Source organism: Leptodactylus fuscus, chromosome 1 (genome assembly GCF_031893055.1).
Source record: "Leptodactylus fuscus isolate aLepFus1 chromosome 1, aLepFus1.hap2, whole genome shotgun sequence".
In the NCBI taxonomy this organism is placed as follows: domain Eukaryota; kingdom Metazoa; phylum Chordata; class Amphibia; order Anura; family Leptodactylidae; genus Leptodactylus; species Leptodactylus fuscus.
The window spans coordinates 248,959,425-248,979,734 of record NC_134265.1 but is presented as its reverse complement, the minus strand read 5'-3'; the positions used below and the strand labels follow the sequence as shown (position 1 = coordinate 248,979,734).

At 38.2% G+C, this 20,310-nt stretch overlaps 1 protein-coding gene across 2 annotated transcripts in view; it reads left to right on the top strand.

Moving 5' to 3' along the window:
• The window catches only part of UNC5C (unc-5 netrin receptor C), a 325,165-nt gene that overhangs the window by 219,279 nt on the left and 85,576 nt on the right, over window positions 1-20,310 (top strand). For both annotated transcript variants that reach the window (XM_075285567.1, XM_075285559.1), the window contains 2 exons: window positions 7,106-7,249; window positions 15,341-15,444. In XM_075285567.1, the coding sequence (XP_075141668.1) occupies window positions 7,106-7,249; window positions 15,341-15,444 (248 nt within the window). The remainder of the gene's footprint in view (window positions 1-7,105; window positions 7,250-15,340; window positions 15,445-20,310) is intronic.

Genomic DNA, 20,310 nt, shown 5'->3' with positions numbered 1-20,310 from the left:
CTCCAGTGCTGCAAGGCTGTAGTGCTAACCACTGAGTCACCATATTGCCCCCATGTTTTTTTATTTTCTGATGATAGTTTATTTATTATATGTATATTATCTTTTTAGAGCGGCTACTCTGCTCTGTTAACAACAGTTGAAGGATACTTGTTACAAGTTTTGTGACCCCTATACCATGTCCTTATGTTGCTGGGGTTTAGGGACCTAAATCTGCTAGTTTTGTTACCAATCATTGCTCTTATTGCATTTAAAAGTGCTATATGAGAACAGTTTTCCTACTCATTCCATAGGCTAAATCTAGTATTTCATGTTCAGTCCCATAAATCAGGTTGCACTGCAATACTATACATGGCTAATAGACAATAAATTTGAAATTGCAACAACTTTGTATACTTAGGCTTACAATAATATTATTGTCAATTACTAGAATGAAGGGAAGGAACAAAAGAGAAATCTAAGCCCTCCAACCTTTGGAGGAGTCCTGGAAGTGATGATATGGCCCTCACAGAGCCGTGACTCAACATCATCAAGTCTATCTGGGGTTACATGAAGAGACAGAAGGATCTGAGTAAGACTGCATGCACAGCGAATCTGTGGTTGGTTCTCCAAGATGTTTAGACCAACCATCCTACAAAAACTGTGTAGAAGGGTACCTAGCAGAACTGATGCTGCAAAGGCTGATCACACCAAATATTGATTTATTTAGATTTTTCTGTTGTTCATTCAGTTTGCATTTGTTAATTGACAAAATAATAAACTTTTATTCTATTTTCTAAAGTAATCTTAATTTTCAGCATTTTGCCACAACTGCTTAAAACTTTTGCACAGTACTGTAAATTGATCTCACCGGTTCCCATCCTATAACTTTTTGGGTGTTTTTCTTTTCTAAGATTACCACCCTCTGTCTTACAAGCACTGACATGCCTTTACACCCTGTGCTGTGCATTGAGATTCATCTGCAGCTTCTAACTGCCTCAAAAGCGCTTCAATTTTGCATGAGCAGTAATCTGGAGACTGGGAAGCATTACTGAGTGCTGACAGCCCAGATCATTAGAGAGAGCATGTAAATCCTCTGAACCAGAAATAAAAAGTGCACAGATTTTCTTTGTGAGTCGGTTACCACAGTTTTAATGCAAAGCTCAAACCTCTGGCAGCTATTATCCAGCCTATTATTTTTTATTTTCTCTTCCCCATGTGGATTTTTTATAAAAAAAAAAAAAAAATCACACCTTCCAGAAGTGTGAAAAGTATTTTAATTTGAACCTTTTAAATTAGTGTCAGTTTTAGCGGCAGAGAGATATCGATTATAAGGCATGGTTAGGGGGCTGGTGTCAAGCATTGAAAGATATAAATCTGCCTCACAGTGAACAAATACGAATGTTTCCCTAGATTCAACAATTGTAATGCAGCAATATAAAAAATTGCCATATAAAATTTTAATTTTGCCAATGTAAAAAGTGCTGATTTCTAAATTTAGTCTGTTTCACCTTGGGTATTTTTGCTCCTGTGTACCGGTAGGACAGATGGAATTTACGTCCATTCCCTATTCTGTTAATAGGGACTAAACCCCACCCTATGTGTTTTTATAAAAGATAACTCTACCACTAAAGACAGGAGATTTGCGCTGCTGTTAGGACTAAGTAAAGACAAATTAATGATAGAAATTAACACTTCCCTTTCATCCTACCAGCATCACAGTATGTTAGATTGGCAAGAAGTAACCCTGTTGCAAGGGCAATCTAGAGTAACAGAATTTATGAGTGACCGATCAAAGGGGGTGGCTATGAAAACTGAGAATTTAATCTTTAGCAGTTGATAAATGTCAAATGTGAACTTGCACTGCAAATCTGGTGTGGAGGGACCATGAAGTAGAATCTGATCTAGTAGGCCGAGCTCTAGCAAATCCACAGGAAAGGACATGGTTAATCCTGGCACATAACCTGCCCCAGTAGGGGTAATGGACAGGCCACCACTAAGGACAGAAGTACTGAAATATCGCTTGTCCTTCATCAGCAATGCTACACACTCAGATGCCAAGTGAAAAACAGCTCTCCTTCAGCTGAAAGCCACCAAAGGCCCCAAACAAAAGAGACGGAGGGAGAAAATAAAGCGTCTGCCCTGCAGACTAAACTGCTCCTGGAGAGCATGGCAGATGACATAAAAATAAAAGTTTAAAAACCAATTGAATATATATTGGAACTAGAAAAAAAAAACTGAAAAGCATTCATGGATTTCTTTGTGGAACTGAAAAAAACATATGAAATATAATACACAAGCATCTGCCCGCGACTTCGTCTGCAGGTTGGCGTGGGCGCTGAGCAGCTATTATTTAGCCAAGTCATGTTGGTGAGGATCCATCGTGCGGCCTGCAGCCTCCCTTGCGCACCCCCACCTCCCTCGCTACCTACCGCCTGCTCCTGGCTTCCCCCTCTCACCCGCGCACCTGCCCCCTTCTCCGGTGTGCCCATATATATATTGGGTGCAGATCATATCAATTCTGCCAAGGCCCAGAGCCACTGAGAGGACAAAAATACCTCTGTCATGGATATCAGAACTCTATTTGCAAAGTGATGGTTGGTGGTCTTTTGCACAACCATAACTGAGTGACTATGAAATAACTACCATCTCTGGTGTTTTGTTCAAGTATTGAAGGCCATGAGGCCTAGGAACATCAAACTATTCTGCTGTCATAGCTTATAAGAGTCTTGAATTTCCTCAGTCAGTCCCAAATTTGTGATATACAAATTTGGGGGTAGAGCTTACAAAGTCCCATCCATGAACATGTAGTTGCATTGAAGCATGTAGTCTTCCTCAGATCCTTCTGTCTCTTCATGTAACCCAATTGTGATAGTGGAGCATGATAGAAAACTATAGACAGTCATTTCCAAACTGCACAAAAACCAACCAACGGGATTCTACATTCTTTTCTAATAGCTGCAATTCGGCTTTAGTTGATTTACCAATTGCCATACCTGGCTTGTCACTTTTGGCCTACAACTTACATTTCATTGTGACTGTGACATAAATTTTCAAGTACATCAAAATGCTTTTAGAGTGGCATCAATAAATGCCGAACCCACAGTAAAAATCATTTAAAAGGCTACAGGCGTTCCAGGACCTTGAAAACCAGAGACAAGCTGTATTTTAATTTTTCTTGTGTTACATCTTAATGACACATTTATTTATATAGTGATGTTGCCAGCAACTCATATGATTGTACTATCTTGCCAAATGTTGAGAAAAACATTAGGTTTAACCTTGGTGATGCAGTTGCTGGTATTCAATGAATTTCAAAGTGTATGTTTCTGTGAACTTAACTTACATAAACTGAAATTTTTACCTTGACTTTTCTCCAGTGATAATACAGTGTATTGTTTGTCCACAATTAAATAGGTAAAAACAAGTACAAAAAGGAGAGGCCTAGATTGTACAAATGTTCAAAATGAAAACTCGATATACAGACAGCAACATATAATATTCATTTTATGAGGTTCAAGAAAATCTCCCGCCATCTACGTTCATACTTAATCATTGCTTCATTCACTTCTTGGAGGTGGGCTTGTGAAATTACTGATCTGCAGTATAAGGTTGAAAGGGTATTCCCATCTAAAGTGAGGTGGTTTTTGCAACAGCATTCCTCATGGGTCAAGTCTTCCTTGGCTTTGAACCACGGCATTTTTTTCTAAAGAAAAAACTTGCAAGATAAATTGGCTTACAATCATTGAGAACTTGCATTGCAGGTCAGTTTGCACAGATGGTTTCTGTTGCGTATCAACTCATTTTAGCAAAACCTTGTCCTATATACTGGTGCCATACATCTCAGAGGATTAGCCACGGCTGGTAGTTAACTTGCTAACTCCCTTGTGGACATAGTCTTGAGAAGTGGCTAGTCAACAGCTTGAGCTTCTAATGAAAAACGAGAAGTGTCATAGATTGATTGTACCGTAGTTCTGATCTAGTGGATAAGAGCTAAGAAGCACCTGGGGGAAAACTAGATTATTTTCTAATCCAGGACAGTTTATTTAATGTAATGGTCGTGGTTCTAAGTGAGTCTCCACTGTTTAAGCATAACAACTAGACAGTGAATCCCTGGAGTCACCATAAAGCCACACTGCTTTTGTCACATACAGTATATGTAATATAAGGCAGAAAAATGTACAGGATGAAGGAATACCTGCTTACAATTCAGTTATTATTCAATATTCGATTGAGTAGTCGAATATTGAGGCTCTACTCGAAACGAATATCGAATCTCGAATATTTCACTGTTCGCTAATCTCTAGTAATTATTATATGATTATATAAAAATAATAATAGAAATAATAGAAGATATGCCACCAGACCCAATGACATGCATCATCTTATAGGTGCTGTCACCCTGAGTATTTGGATGTTTTGTTCAGCCATTCAAAAAAATCTAAGACATTTTTAGTATTGAGGCAAATGAAGGTATACCAGCCAAGTGGACGGCAACACTTTAATCCCTCTGTGAGTCTTGGAGTCTCTGTGTACTGTAGTGTAACTTCCCACTTGGCTGGTATACCCTAATTTGCATCAACACTAAAAAGACTTATATCTTTGGAATAACTGAACAGTATTGGATAAGCGAAACATCTAAATGCTCAGGGTGATAACGTCTGTCACATGAGGTTTGCTATTGGACTTTTGTGACTTGGTGACAGTTCTTCTTTAAGAATGAAGCAGATGCTATTACCAAGATCCCTTTGCACCAACATGCCAAGCACTTTCTGTGCTGTTATATAGCTCTTACAGGAAATTTCTAGGGACATCTTACTATTAAGCTGATCCAAGCCAAGAGAACAAAGTTCCCTCCTGGAGGACATTCTAAAAATATTAGAGCTTTTCCCAATGCTAACATTACTTAGAGGCACCTCAATTTGTACATATGGTAGATAACCTTAAACTGCATACATATTATCCATTATCTCAGCTGTATTCACTTTCACTGCAAACTGCTCGTTGGCTTTTAGCAACACTGAAAGTTTTCGAGGCATTGACACTGCAGCACCATCCTTCAGATCACAAACCTAATTTTTTTTTCCTAGCGACAGTTTTCGAGTTTTCCACTTTTATGTAAATGTCTGATGCAAGGTGACTGTGCATTCGACTGCTACTAATGTAACTCTGATATTTAAGTACCTCAACTCCCAAACCACCAAACTGCTTTGAACTTGCTTGTTACCCTCATTATTAAAACATTCCCATAGCATGCTGGAGAAGCTTGTTTCTCGTGCTTGCTGTTGGAGAGGTTGTCAGGTTAAACACACATGCTCTTTGAATTTATATTTGTGTTATCAACAGTTTTTCAACTTCTTTTTCTTCACCAAAGGCATCAAATTGCTTTCAATTTGCCTTTTGGGAAGCATGGCGATGCACTCCAGAGATGCATTTTAATTTTTATGCTCTTTTTTATAGGATATTTTAATAACTTGTAGTAATTAGTCACAATGATAATGCATGTTTATATATTTTTCTGAAAGAGCTTGCTATTTGCATATATACCATATTGGTTAATTATGTCGGGAGGTGATAGGTGGAACGCATCTCATTAAAATATATTCCCCGCTGAATCTTTCAGATATTATATGCTCTATTAGCTGTTATGTGTGGAAGTGCACAAGAATGTCCGCATACAAACAGTTAGTGCACAACGGCAATTAATGGCCTGCCTTGTGAATAGGCGCTCTCAATGAGCCTAAAGAGAAATCAAAGCATTGGCTTGGCTTTTGATAGCTGTTAGGATTCTTGGTGCATCACAAATAGGAACATTCATCCCCAGGTTTGTGTAGCTGCAGCCTTAGGTTATATGACGCGGTATCCTGAAAACTGTGAAAGAGCCCTTTTATCCTTGTTGATATCCGTGTTTCTGTTATGCTTTCTTTTTTTATAAACCAAGTATTTGATCAACAAGTTCAAAGCGAGATGCATAACGGCGTTATATTAATACACCGCAATTTACATCTCTTTCAGTGATGTATCAAGAGCTTAGTGTTAGGAAAACTGTGATCGTACTGACTGGCTACAGATATCTGCTATAGTAGATTGATAAAAGTCTGCTTTTTGAAGATACTGATAAGGATTGTCAATTATCACAGGCAGTAGAACCTTAAAGGAATTGTCCTGGTTTAGAAGAAAGGGTCATTTCCCAAGAAAAGTGCCACTCTTGTCCATTAGTTGTGCCCATTATTGCCACTTAGCTGTTTAGCCCATGCCAAGAGGACTTTTCAATTCCTGCACCAAATCCAATTTTCTGCATTTATTCTGACCCAAGGGTATATTTTTCTCTAGCGATCACCATTCCTGAGCAATCAGTACAGTTAATGTTAGCTCCCAATATGCTATTTAAGATAAAATAATCCTTTAATAGTTCCACCATGGGAAAATTCAGTGTGTTACAGCAGCATAGATAATCCAATCCAAAAGTAATATAAAATACAAAATACGAGTACTAAAAGCTCCACGGTAGAGGCATTACAATGACAGTACAGATAAAAAGATAAAGGTAAAGAAGATAGTAGGAATGATATCACAACTTCAGGATCTTTAAGTTCTGTGTATGGAATGATCTCTGCTTAGCTCGGTGTTGGTTGTACAGCCTAACCGCAGCAGGGAGGAAAGACTTCCGATAACACTCCTTCTCTCATTTGGGGTGAAGTGATCGGTCACTGACTGTACTGTCCAGTGCTGTCACAGTCTCATACATGGGATGGGAGTTATTCTCCAGTATGGAACTCACCACGGACAGTATCCTTAGGCAGGTCATCCTAATCTGGAGTCATCTTCCTAACAGTAGAGAGCACCATTAACATATTGGGTGGTGAATCTAACAGAAATGATTGCTTGGGAACATCGATGCTAGAGAACCAAATTCCAACTGTTGAAAATAGAATTTTACGAAATTATTGCGCTCCATCCTGCCATCATTAATCATGGGAGAATTTGGTTGATGCTAATTTAAAGTGTATGGACACCTTTACATTTAGTGATGTCATGCTCAGCTGTTATATATTACTATAATAATATGTTAATACCATAATAATTGCTGTGTGCTGTCATAAGTAATTTCCCAGTATGTTTTTTGCAGGTCTCATAGTCCGAGAAGTAAGCATTGAGATTTCACGACAACAAGTAGAAGAGTTGTTTGGACTAGAAGATTACTGGTGTCAATGTGTTGCCTGGAGCTCAGCAGGAACTACCAAAAGCAGGAAAGCATATGTTAGAATAGCATGTGAGTATTCACAATAATCCTAACGTCATTACATACTAGTTCGTACAGCATTAAATGCTTAATTAAGATATTAAGATATTATAATATATATATATATATATATATATATATATATATATATATATATATATATATATTATATTTGTAAGTCAATTTGTTTTCATGGAGAGGGTTTTTTCAGAGAAACAGTGCCACACCAGTTCATGGGCTGTGTCTGGTACTGCAGCCCAGTCCTGTTTAGGTACTATACACGTTCTATGGACAGGAGTGGCACTGTTTCTGATTCTTAGCAACACTGTAAGCCTTGCCTGCTTCACTGTTTTTGTCCAGTTTACAGAACTTAGACTGGCCTCTACTAGTAATGCTTATATATTCCCAATATACTATGTCTGTATTATTCCTCCTATACTGCTCTCCTATTCATGTATTTGATCTATATTATGTGTGGAAGCCTTCTGATTATATCCTAAGATATTAGGGCAAGAGAAAGGATCAAGCATGTATATTTTCATCATGTCTGATCATTTTATTCTCTATCTGGGAGCGCCAGTTCAGATCCCATGCACACGCTGCCAAGCCTATCATGCATTTGTGTAAGGGGTTTGGAGGAATAGTCACAGGCTACAGTTAGCCAACAACTATTGAAGGTAAAACCTTCCTTAACAACCCCTCTTCTACCATTAGTCAAGTTCACTTTAATAAGTCTTTTCCTAGTTCATGACACATTTGTAATACTTAGGCTTACCTTCACAACCCTATTGCATCAGATGTTTGTATAGCAGAGGAAGCAATAGAATTCTCTTCCCCCACATATTCTTTGCCTAGGCTTTTCAGCATATTTCTACCATATAACACTGCGAGTACTACTGCATTAGGAAGTAGCTGATAGCAGACAGAAACTGATTGGATTTTTGTATAGGAAGAAAGCGTAAAAGAGAAAACATTTTACCATGCATAAACATGGTGATTTACCTGTGCTGTAAAACTCTAAGGCCACAAATAAACTGCTGCTTGGGCAGCTTTATTGTGTAATAGACTCAGCTTGTTTTTTGGAGCTTGGCATTTTACCAATAAACATTTAAACATATGGTCAGACAAGGTCACTGTATATATCAGCGGCGGAGTGGCCACAATCGCTCTCCGCCAGTGATGAGCCTTTAATCTAATCCATTAAGATAGCATGTAGTCCTTGCTATGATCAACAGAAGTATATCAGAAGATGTGAGGGCTGAATATGTCTTATTGAGTAAGGGGGCGTTCACACTACTGTTGGTGACTGTCAGCAGTGTCCGTAGCTATTGTCTGTTATAAGATTTTAGCAATGGACACTAGCTGAATCATCAGCAATCCGTTAAAATTTCTATTCATTTCAATGGGATTTTATCTTGTGTCTGTTAGCGGCCGTTTGTGTCCGTTTACACCCAATCTGTCAGAAGTCCATTTTTTTCCAGCTGACAAAAAATCCTACATGCAGGAGTTTTGTGTCTGTTTGAAAAAATGGATTCTTGATGGACGCCAAGTGCCTGTTATTTTTTTTTTAACTTTAAAGTCTATGGGCAATGGATTCGTAATGGCCATCAGTTACTGTCCGTTATTTTGTGTCCGTTTTTTTCTGCACATGCTCAGAAAGCAAAGACAAAATGAAACAAAAAAGAAGACAGTATAAAAAAAACCAGACACTGACTGACAGTAACTGAGGCTAGTGTGTCCGTTTTTTTTTTTTTTGTTTGTTTGTTTTTTAATTGATCCAATAAATGGATCAGTTGAAAAAACAGACACATTAACATCAGTTAGGGCAGGTTCACACCTGCGCCCGGTCTCCGCTTTTAGGTTTCAGTCTTCTGCCGGACAGGAGATGGAAACCCGGCAGTCAGTTTCCTGCATGTCCAACTTTGTGTCCCGTTAAATAAAATGGTATAGATACAAAAAGGCAGAAGACGCACATGGGCGGTCACTTTGCAAACCCATTCAAGTGAAGGGGGTTGAAAACTGACTGCTAGGTTTCCATCTCCTGTCCAGTTTCTCTTGGCAGAAGACAGAAACCTGAAAGCGGAGACCGGGCACAGGTGTGAACCCGCCCTTAGTGTCATTTAATGTCTGTTATGAATGGTGTCCGTTTTGGGGGGTTTTTTTAATGGACACCTTCATAAAGGAATTCAATGGCAGTGTGAACCCTGCCTAAAAGTATGCAAGCGTTACAGTCACAAATAAACTTTGTATTAGCTCCTCAGCCCACTCTGCATACTATGTGTGTAGGCACATACAAGCCCAAAACTAAAGAAAACTGAAATTACATGATAATGATAATTTCTGTCAATGCTTCACTACGCTGACCCTGTAGGTCATGATCATGTGATCTAAAAAATAATAGGACCTCTCAGATCTCAGGATATGTCTATTTTAGAACATCTTTCTTTTGAATTCTGCATTGTGCCATTCCTCAGGTTACTCTTCTAGGAAATATATTAATAAATGGACAATTGGGTGGGTGTCCATATGGCCCTGACATTGCCCAATAAAGTACTACCAGTGTCCAATTGTGAAGGGATGGAAATGACCCTGTTGTCAATTTATTCACAAATATTTAGGAGGTATAACAGGGGAATAGCATATAAAAAGATGCTCCGGAATACTGTATATCAGGGGATTCAATATACAATCAGTAAAACTAACTAGGAAACAACCAGTAAGTAAAAGTAACTAGAATGCAGAGACAAGTGGCAAGCTTGCTAGAGTCTGTCGCAGTCAGGACATGTACAAGACACATTGCTTATATCAATTCTGCATTGTTCACCTTCATTTTTCCCATAGAGAATAGTGTGGAGAAGCTTTTTGTGGCACTTTTATAATAGAAATCCTTCCTAATCCAATTCTTTATTTTAATATGAAAAGTGGCAATATTTGATATATTCACAGTTATCTTTTTGTTTTCGAATTTACAAAAGAAAATACTTATTCAATCCGGAGTACATATCTCCTCTTACAAGAGCTTAAGGAACATTATTTCTGCAGCTTTCTGTCTTTTGTCTGAATTCATAATGCTCTCATTTGCATTGCTATTGTCCAGCCTTGCTGGTATCTACACTACACTGTCCCTTTGTGTAAATGCTTGTAACAGTCTGAAGAGTTGGAGAGATTTTAATACATGAAAACAAGTCTCATTGACGCAAAGCTGCTGCCGTAATAAAAAGCAACTCACACAGTTTTCCTATTAAGTTATTCATTAATATAAAATGTGCATATGTTTAAGCTTCAGCAGGGACTTGGTAACAGGGGGTGCACAGGTAGCACTTACATACAGGCCAGGGTGCCTAGTAGAGCCTTCTGCCACATACCAGTAATACAAATGGTACTTGGGAGGCAAGATTGGAACTGCAGCATGTTATTCTATATAGTAGGTCATATATGGTCTTTTACATCTCAATTACAATAACATAGACCTTTATAAGCATGTAAATATGAATATCTCTGTCTGGTCCCATAGTGCCCTGGGCTTGTTCTGGCAGAAGTCCAAACTGCACGTGACCATTGAGGCCAATCAGTGGCCTAAGGACAGAACATGGGACATCACAGGTGATGTATATGAGTGACGTCACAGGTCCTATCCTTAAGCCACTGTTTGGCCTCAACGGTCACGTGCAGTGGGGACTTCTGCCAGAAGCAAGCCTTGGGGCTCCACAGGTCCAAAACAGTGGGCTGGAGCACCAGGGACGGGTAGGAATGTTTTACTTTTACTTTTCACCTTACCTGACTTCCAGAGAAAAAAATGTTTTTCCTGGACATCTCCTTTAAGCCATACCCTCTTCCTCTTTAAGCCACATCCCTTCCACTAAGACAGACCCCTTTTCAGACAAGGAGCAAAATGAGTTTAAGACAAGTAATAAATGTAGTATAAGGCGCATATGCTAGGTTTTTTTGCATCGTACAGTCACCGAGGTTCTTTGTTTTTCCTTGTAGACTTGTGGCCTCTCTGTACAGTCACTGGGGTTCTTTTTTTTTTTTTTTACTTGTAGACTTGTGGCCTCTCTGTACAGTCACCGAGGTTCTTTGTTTTTTACTTCTAGAATCTTCTGGTCTCTCTGTACAGTCACTGAGTTCTTTGTTTTTTACCTGAAGACTTGTGGCCTCTCTGTACAGTCACTGAGGTTATTTGTTTTTTTATTCGTAGACTTGTGGCTTCTCTGTACAGTCACTGATGTTCTTTGTTTTTTACCTGTAGGCTTGTTGCCTCTCTGTACATTCCACATTTTGGCTTGATGATATAATTAGCTCGCTTTACTATAGGCATTAAAACTTTTCTTTTCTATTGTTGTGTAGGATTGAAAAAAACTGATTTCATCCTCCAGAGAGCCGGCACTCTAGGACTATAGTCCATTAAAACAGAAAAAACGTATTGAACATTTCTGTTCATTGAGCATGTAATAGAATTAACCGAGGAGTAATTTGAATGTGTGAAGAATGTGTCTGCCGCAGAAGATGCTTATATTTATTTAATAGGAGGTCAGCCACATGCCATGAAATACCTCTCTAGACACTTTTAACCCCAAGGGAGACTTCATCAGCATTATTTAAAATGCTATTTAACAATTTAGGACTATAAGTGCCGCATAGACGTATCTCTCTACATAACAGGAACATTTCATATGTCCTATATAGAGGTATCATTCTACATACCAGGAACATTTGGCCCTTAAAGCGGTCTCACTCTCCATGCAAGGAATACATACATCCCTTATAGATATATCACTCTATAAGGCTGGAAAGTATGTACTTTATAGATGTAACATTCTACATACCAGGAAAATATGTCCTTTATAGAGGTATCACCTTACAGGCTAGGAAAATATGTTTGTTATAGCAGTATCACCTTACCGGTTAGGAAAATATGTTCGTTATAGCGGTATCATTCTACATACTAGGAGCGTAAAATCTTTATAGAGCTATCACTTTACATGCTAGGAACATATGCCCTTCATAGAGGTATCACTCTATAGGTCAGGAACATATGACTTTTATAGAAGTATCACTCTACAAATCAGGAACATGTGTTCTGCTTTTCTGATTGTAGATTTATTTATTTTTTTCATAAATTTTGGAAATTTTTATGGGAGCTGCCATTTTGACTGAACTGTTTTTAATAATATTCAGAGATATGCTGTACAGCAGCCTTCCAGACCATAGGATCCTGTAGTCAACAGAGTTCCCACTAACTTCTATGGGTCAGTGGTCTAGGCATACTTTGCTGATGTGACAGGGAGGGAGAGAAGGTAGTCTGTATTATCTGCATATACATGAACGACCCAATCCATTTAAGGCTACAAAATGAATATCACATGTGTTCCTGTTTACAAGCAGTATAACCTATCTACAACCTTTCATCAAAATCAGCATGCTACACAAATATGTCATTGTACATGAGGTTACTGAATTGTATAGTCATAAACACAAATGTCCTTTACAGTTCCCAGTGAGCTACACAAAGAGATCATTGGTATCACATGTATAAGAGATAAATGGTCACATTACATGTACCAGTAAACCATCAAAACTCCAGACAAGAAAGGATATTACATTTCATTGATCGCAATACCATGTGTTCATAATGACTGCAATGGTAACATCTGAGAAGGTATGACTTAGCTAAAATATGAATGCCAGTAGTGGGTCAAAAGGTTATTCCTTTCCTGTGTAAATCAATGACCCGCAGATGGCAGTTAAATAAACAGACGTCTCTAATGCAAATCTAATAAATAGTTCATTACGGCTACTACTAACCTTTATACTTACATATGGAAAGAAACTGGTGGAATTCCAGCATGTAGCTTCTAAATGAGAGCCATCTGGTAACTTTACACAGTGGCTACATAGAAATGCACATTTCTGTTACGTATCCTTATGTTAAATTATTTTAGTGAATACTTGCGTTCCCTATAAAGTAGCAATATTGGGACAGCTTTTCTTAGGTATCTGCTTTATGTTGTTCCTAATAGATATATATGAATAAATTGACAATTAGGTATTAATTTTTAACTTTCAATTGGGTGTGTATCTACACTATCTGTTAGAATTAGTTAGACAGTTTCAGAGTGTGTTAGCAATGTATTAATGGATTTCCAGGAAGATTAACAGAGGTACACCATATTGTAGAGTGGAATGAAATGATGACCAGCATTGTTATTGTGTTAGAAATACAGATTGTGTATTTATTCAAACAGACATGGCAGGAGAGACAAGTCCTCTTTAACATAGATTCTAATGGTAAAGGAACAATTACTTATCATCAATAAAGAGTAAATATGAGATTGCAACCTATATCTCGAAGCTTATAAGTAAAAGTCTGTTTTGTGAATATAATAAATCATATCTGAAGCATGGATTACCGGTCTATGTAGAGTCACGCTATTGGAAGCATCACTTTTCTGCTGTCCTCTCATATACAGATCAGATAGTAGGATACGCCACAAAAAGAACTTTGTTCTGCCTTTGCAGTTTTGCGCTGAATGTCAATATCAACCAAGCTCTTATCTGAAAAGACTGAGCTTTTGCGCCTGGATTATTTTGATCCCACTGCCCAGTCCTTGTCTGCCATTTCGTTTCACTTATATAATCAATGCATACAATTGTATAAAGAGTCTTTATGTTTTGCAAGTTTTCAGCCTCACTTAGGATATGGATCCTTTAAGATTTCTTCTACTGTCTGCATATCACCGGTTACATATATCTATTGGCCAACCATCCATGGAGAATTCAATAAGAAATGCTCTATTGTGGCATTTGACTTTTTGTTTAATGTAAACTATCAACATTGACATTTAACTTGTGTCTGACATCCTCTATAGTTCAGCTTCCCAGCTTATAATTGAACTCTCTGTTCAAAGCATATGGGCTTTGACAGTGTTTGGAAATGATAAAAAATGATGTAAACTGGCTATAACTCATGTGCATTTTAATAAAGACAGTTTTCTAGAGTGAAAAATGTACTTACTTTATAGCATTTTTCTCGCATTCTATTCACATTTTGTTTTTACTTTATATTCAATGTATGCTACAGGAAAGCTGGATGTATCTCCAAGCCTCCATGCACCCAACGTATGCCAAAAGACTGTCCTTTTGGCATATGCTGGCCCAGTATGCATCAGCTTTCCATTTTTCTACTATACAGAAAAGCGTAGGTTGGTACACTTTCCTAAAAAGTAAAAAGTCAGTAAACCACTGCAAGGAAACAAAAAATCTAAATGTCAATAGACCCTTAGTTTTATACTTCATTTATTATGTATAGGATACAATCTATCCTAAAGCAATAATTGTCCACCCAAGTCATTGCAAAGAACTTCATCTTCGGAAGACTCACCACGGCTGTTACTAATGTATTGGCCTCCATGTTAAATCTGATGACCCCAGAGTAGCTTTATTCTCTTATGGTAATGCCCAGATAAGACAACCACTTAATATTAAGGTTAAAAACATCCTTTTGTAAGGAAATATCTCTAATTATTTATTAGTATTATTATCTTAAAGGGATCCTATCATTGGGAAACCTCTTTTCACTAACATCACATCAGAATACCCTTTAGAACAGCTATTCTCCTGCCTTTATTTTTCTGTTCCACTACATGAAAATGACCAACTGGACATGCACAGACAGCTTTGTCCAACGTGAAATGGCTGAGCCGAATGAGCATGTGCGAGACTTGAATCCCGAACAGAGACTTGGTGGGTGCTGACACTGAGGAAAGGCATCAGCACAAAAAGAGAGAAGTGTCGCTGTATTTTCAAAAGAGTGTTTTCTTTGAGCACAGGGGACGCCCCTTGTGCTTTCTGAAGACTCATTTGAATAAAGAAGAAAAATGAAAGTTCTCCAAAACGGTGGCGCAACAGAAAAATAAAGGTAAAGAAAGAATAGCTTTTCTAAAGGATATTCCGACGTGGTGTTAGTGAAAAATGGTTTTCCCGATGATAGAATCCCTTTAAGGATGATAAATAATGCGTGTTTGTTACTTTAATGTGAGCTTTCTAAGTCTTAATAAATACAGCTGATATGATAGAACTGAACATTAACCATAAATTCTTCTTCATTCTTCTTCTTTCTAGATTTAAGAAAGACCTTTGAGCAGGAGCCTCTGGGAAAAGAGGTATCTTTGGAACAAGAAGTTCTTTTGCAGTGCCGTCCACCTGAAGGAATCCCAGTGGCTGAAGTAAGTGCCAGAGTAAACTTCTAGCTTAAAGTTTAGTAAATCACTGTATCCCCATAATATAACAATTCTGGGGAATCTGTTTACAAGTGTCTGGGTTGTGCTGATCCTTGGTTATTCTATTGTATTAAACAAATAGATAGAAGATAGATAGATAGATAGATAGATAGATAGATAGATAGATAGATAGATAGAAGATAGATGATAGATAGATAGATAGATAGATAGATAGATAGATAGATAGATAGGAGATAGATAGATAGATAGATAGATAGATAGATAATAGATATAGATAGATAGACGATAGAGATGATAGATAGATAGATAGATAGATAGATAGATAGATAGATAGATAGATAGATAGATAGATAGATAGATAGTCATTCGTATATGATGTGATTACTTATGACAGTTGCACTTATTTCTTCACACCCCAGGTGTTTTTATACTGATAACCTATCCTCAGAATTGCTCATCAGTATTTGAAAGGTGGGGGTCTGACCATAAAATCTGCACCAATCTACTAATTCAGCTCCATCTTTTCTCCAAAATTTATAGAGATATCAAGTTCTGCTCAAGTAACAAATGCAAAACTCTAGTACCCTGGCACCACTGCTATAGTGGACTGGGCTACATCTCTGTGCCTGCTTGAATAGAAGCAGATCTGTATGAGGCAACATACATCTCTATAGCTTCTGGCACGCAGAGGTAGCTACAATTGATTATTGCTGCAGGGTCCAGATGTCAGACCGTCACCAATCGACTTTTAATGACCTATTCCATGGGTAGGTCATCAACATGAAAAATAGCTCCTTAAAACTTTTGAGACCCTTGAGGTCACCGCTATAGTGATTGGCTTCAGTGGTCATATGACTATGTCAAAACATCAAAGCCAGAGTGGAGAATCAGTATGGTAAGTTTGTTATTTGGTAAAAGCTCAAATGATGGGGCTGGACAATAATCAAAGTCTTAGAAAACCTGTAAATGGGCTCCTGCTGACTTTGAGCTATTTAGAATAGTGGTATATTGTATGTAGCACAAGGACCTTTGTAGCCCCCTCTTGTTTCACGGCCCAGTAGTGACTGCACCCCTAAAGCTACACCCCTGATCACAGTTAAACAGAATCACCTTTTAGATCTGCATTCCCAAATACATATGGGTTAAAATGACAAGTAGAAATGCTGCCTCTCTACCAAGTGAAATTCCCAAGCCTCATGACAAACTTTGATCCACTTCAAAGTGATATACTTTTCTTATGTACTCTTTGAAGTAGAAGGAGGAATAAGCAGAGTAGGTTAGATAGTCATTAATATAATTTTACCTTGTTTGTAAGGTTTATGTCTGTACATAAGCTGTTTCTCCATTTGGTTTACCGTTGTCGCACTCATTCTGATGATGATATCTTAGTTTCTGCTTGTTAGAATAAAATGAAAAGTCTTTTCTGTTCATAAAAATAGGCTAAATCTCTTATCTAAGAGCATGGATTAGATGAAAATGTAAGAAAAATATCCACCAGCAGCTTACTGCTATATAGAGGGGTTTTTTTTATTTCTAATATAGTTGCTGATCCTTAATACATTTTATGTAGCAGGTCATCTTCACAACAGCTGTAATGTTAATCTCTTCTGTAGCCTGATCTTATCTATTTCCCCACATACAGGGACATGTTCACCTGTTATAGAAAAGTATTATGTGGTGAGAATGAAAGAAGCAGGCTCCTTCTTGTGACATGTTTTCTGATGCGAATGTTATAGGCACTTTGTAATACGCTTTTTATGGTCCCATGGAGATAAGTAGAAATGTTTATCTAATGTGGTCGATAATTTCCTCACCTATTACAAATGACCAATATAAAAAGCCTACTTGGGCTGTCATAAATATTTTAGTTTATAACAGATTATTACTTTTACTTTGACTTGGCAGCTTCTGATACTCATTTTCTACACCCAACAATATAAAAAAATGACTTGGCTACATTATAATAATATTTTCCAAAAGGCTGTAAACTGTTACATGTTCCATCTATAGTAAATCTGTACATATCATTATATTTTAGCCTTAAATATTGGAAGGTTTCAGTGTCTACATCCATAGGTTTCAAGATGCTAGTGGTCACATAACGTATGGGGGCATTTTCACACATGAGCTCCTGTGCGCCCTGTGTCAATCCGGCGGGTCTCCATCCTATTCCCCGGGAAAACTGTATAGGGGATGGATTCCTGGTGATCAGTTTTAAAACCCATTCATTTGACGCTTGTGACCGTATGCAGCCTCTCTGTGGGGAAACCGTTTTTTTAGCTAGATATAACATCGGACATGCAGGATTTTGTGTCTGGCGTAAAAAAAATGGTTTCATACCGTTGCATACGGCTGCATACAGACACACTGATGGTTTGCTCTTAAAACCCATTGAAATGAATAGGTTTTAAAACTGACCGCCGGGAAGTCGTCCCCTATTCAGTTTCCCCGGGGAATAAGACAGAGACCCGGTGGATTGAAGCAGGGTGCACAGGGATGCAAGGGTGAATACCCCCTTACTTGAGTGGACGCTTCCATAGCTGTCAGCAGCTGCAGGTGCTGAACACACTCTGAACAGTGCCTAAACACATCCAGCACCTGCACAGAATCTGCTGTCAGTATGTTCACATGCACTATAGACATTTAGTTACTGCTCATAGAAAAGGATGCATTCAGGGACAGACATCAAAAGTTTTAGGCATATATGATAAAAAAAAATGCTGTAAAGTAAGGGAGTCTGCACACAGAGTTTACGCTCGCTCATTCTGAATGTAAAACTCGTTCAGACCCCATTGACTTGAATGGGTGCCGGCATACGCGCGCTCCCCATTGAAAGCAATAGGTAAAAAAAAGCCTCCCATTTATTTCAATGGGGAGCGTGCGTAAGCCGGCACCCATTCAAGTCAATGGGATCTGGTTTTTTCGAATTAGTTTACGTTCAGAATGAGCAGAATGAGCAGAGTGTAAACTCCGTGTGAAGGCTCCTTTAGGCTAAGGCCCCACGGGCCGTATCCGCAGCATTAAAGCGCTGTGGGAAAAACCGCTGCGTGAACGCATTGCGGTTCTTTCCGCAACTCTTTTAAGATAAATTTCAGAGTTTTCTTCTGCGGATTTTCTCTTAACATTATATCTACGTGAAAGCCGCCGGTGTTTCCATAGATATAATTGACATGCTGCGATTTGCAAAGCCACAACGGCTTTGCAAATCGCAGCGTGTCTGTGCTGCAATCTTTTCCGCAAAGTGGGGATGGGATTCGCATGAATCCCATCCACTTTGCCTGCACAGTACAACGCTGTGATTTTTCCCGCAGCATCTCCGCTGCGGACAAATCGCGGCGTTTCCGGTCCGTGGGGCCCCAGCCTTAAAATGCATTGAAGAATAGAAGTCAATGGAGAAAATAGATGTCTAATTCACATCAATATTTCCTGTGGCCACCCTTTGCTTTAGACATGATGAGATATGGTTCCCCAATAGCCAATAGCTTAACATCTTCGAGTCTGTCTGGGATTACATCATGAGATCTGATACTGTTTTGAAGGTAAAGGGTGGTCACACCAAATATTGATCTTATTTAGATTTCACTTAATTTTTTTTTAATTAACAAAAATAAACTATTAACACACTTTATTTTTTAAGCATTCTACTTTGCAGTATGTGCAGTGATGATAAAGTGATAAAGTGATGAAGCCCATATCCTTTAGACATTTACTCTACATTAACATTTACATTAAGTCATTCATACACCGCCTCAAAATGTGTCTCAGTCAACTCACAATAATCCCTGAACACATCATTGGAACAAGCATAACTTGTGCAGTTTATTCTAGACTTTTACTTATCTTTTCAGAACAGAACCATAATGAATGACTACATGATAAATAACTGCAGTCTAGATGCCAAATTGACTTGAAGAAGAAATTAATGTATGAATGTTTCCTATTTGTTTTCCGTCTTAATTCTCCAGTGTGCACGTTACAGGTGCAAAGCTTAAAGAACCTTGTTCAAATGAAGGCGTCCCAGATTTGCACTGCAGGGACAGCTCAGAATCCGCCAACCAAACTCTTTGATAATGAAATAAGAAATGATAAAGATTTTCCTTTAGTGTGATAATTAGTCAGCGAGGCTGTGACTGCGGTGTCAGTGCGGCCCAGGTGGCTGGTGAGTGCGTCTTAAGAAGACGAGGATGTAAAGACTTATATGAGGTGGTAATGATTGTTCCTTTAATACTTTATAACACACTAGTACACTTTGTCAAGAAGCAAGGGTTCCTGATTGCCAGCTAATTGACTTAGAATTGCATTTGTACCAGGGCTTAGAGCAGGCACCAATTAACACTTGGCAAACTAAAAAATGCATGCACATTTGACTTTCAAAAGAGCCATTCTCGATTTTTTTCCCTAACTTTTGAAGTCATGCAGAAGATCAAACATCCAGATTTGAGAGCAGCTTAATGGTTCTTCCTTGTAGACTCTTTTCAATACTATTAACAACACAAAGGAGAGAACACTAATGAATATGAATACCGTAACTCGCTTCTTATTAATGCAGTGTGCCAAGGCTCGGAAGGTAATTTAAATAAAAAAGATGTCAGGTAACTTGCCAGATTTAAGGATGAAATAACAATTCCAACAAATTTACTGGTTGAAAAATTGTGTTTGCGACACAATTGTCTGATATTATGTGTACATGGCTAGATTTGGAGGAGGGAGATTAGCTCTTATATGAAGTAGGCACTCTTCTATGAATCTTGCAAGAAACAGACCAAGAACATTTGCAGAAACTGTAGTTCATTTCTCACAGTGTTAATTTGGATCACTGTGCCTCAAGGGCCTCCTGGTTGCAAGAATTAA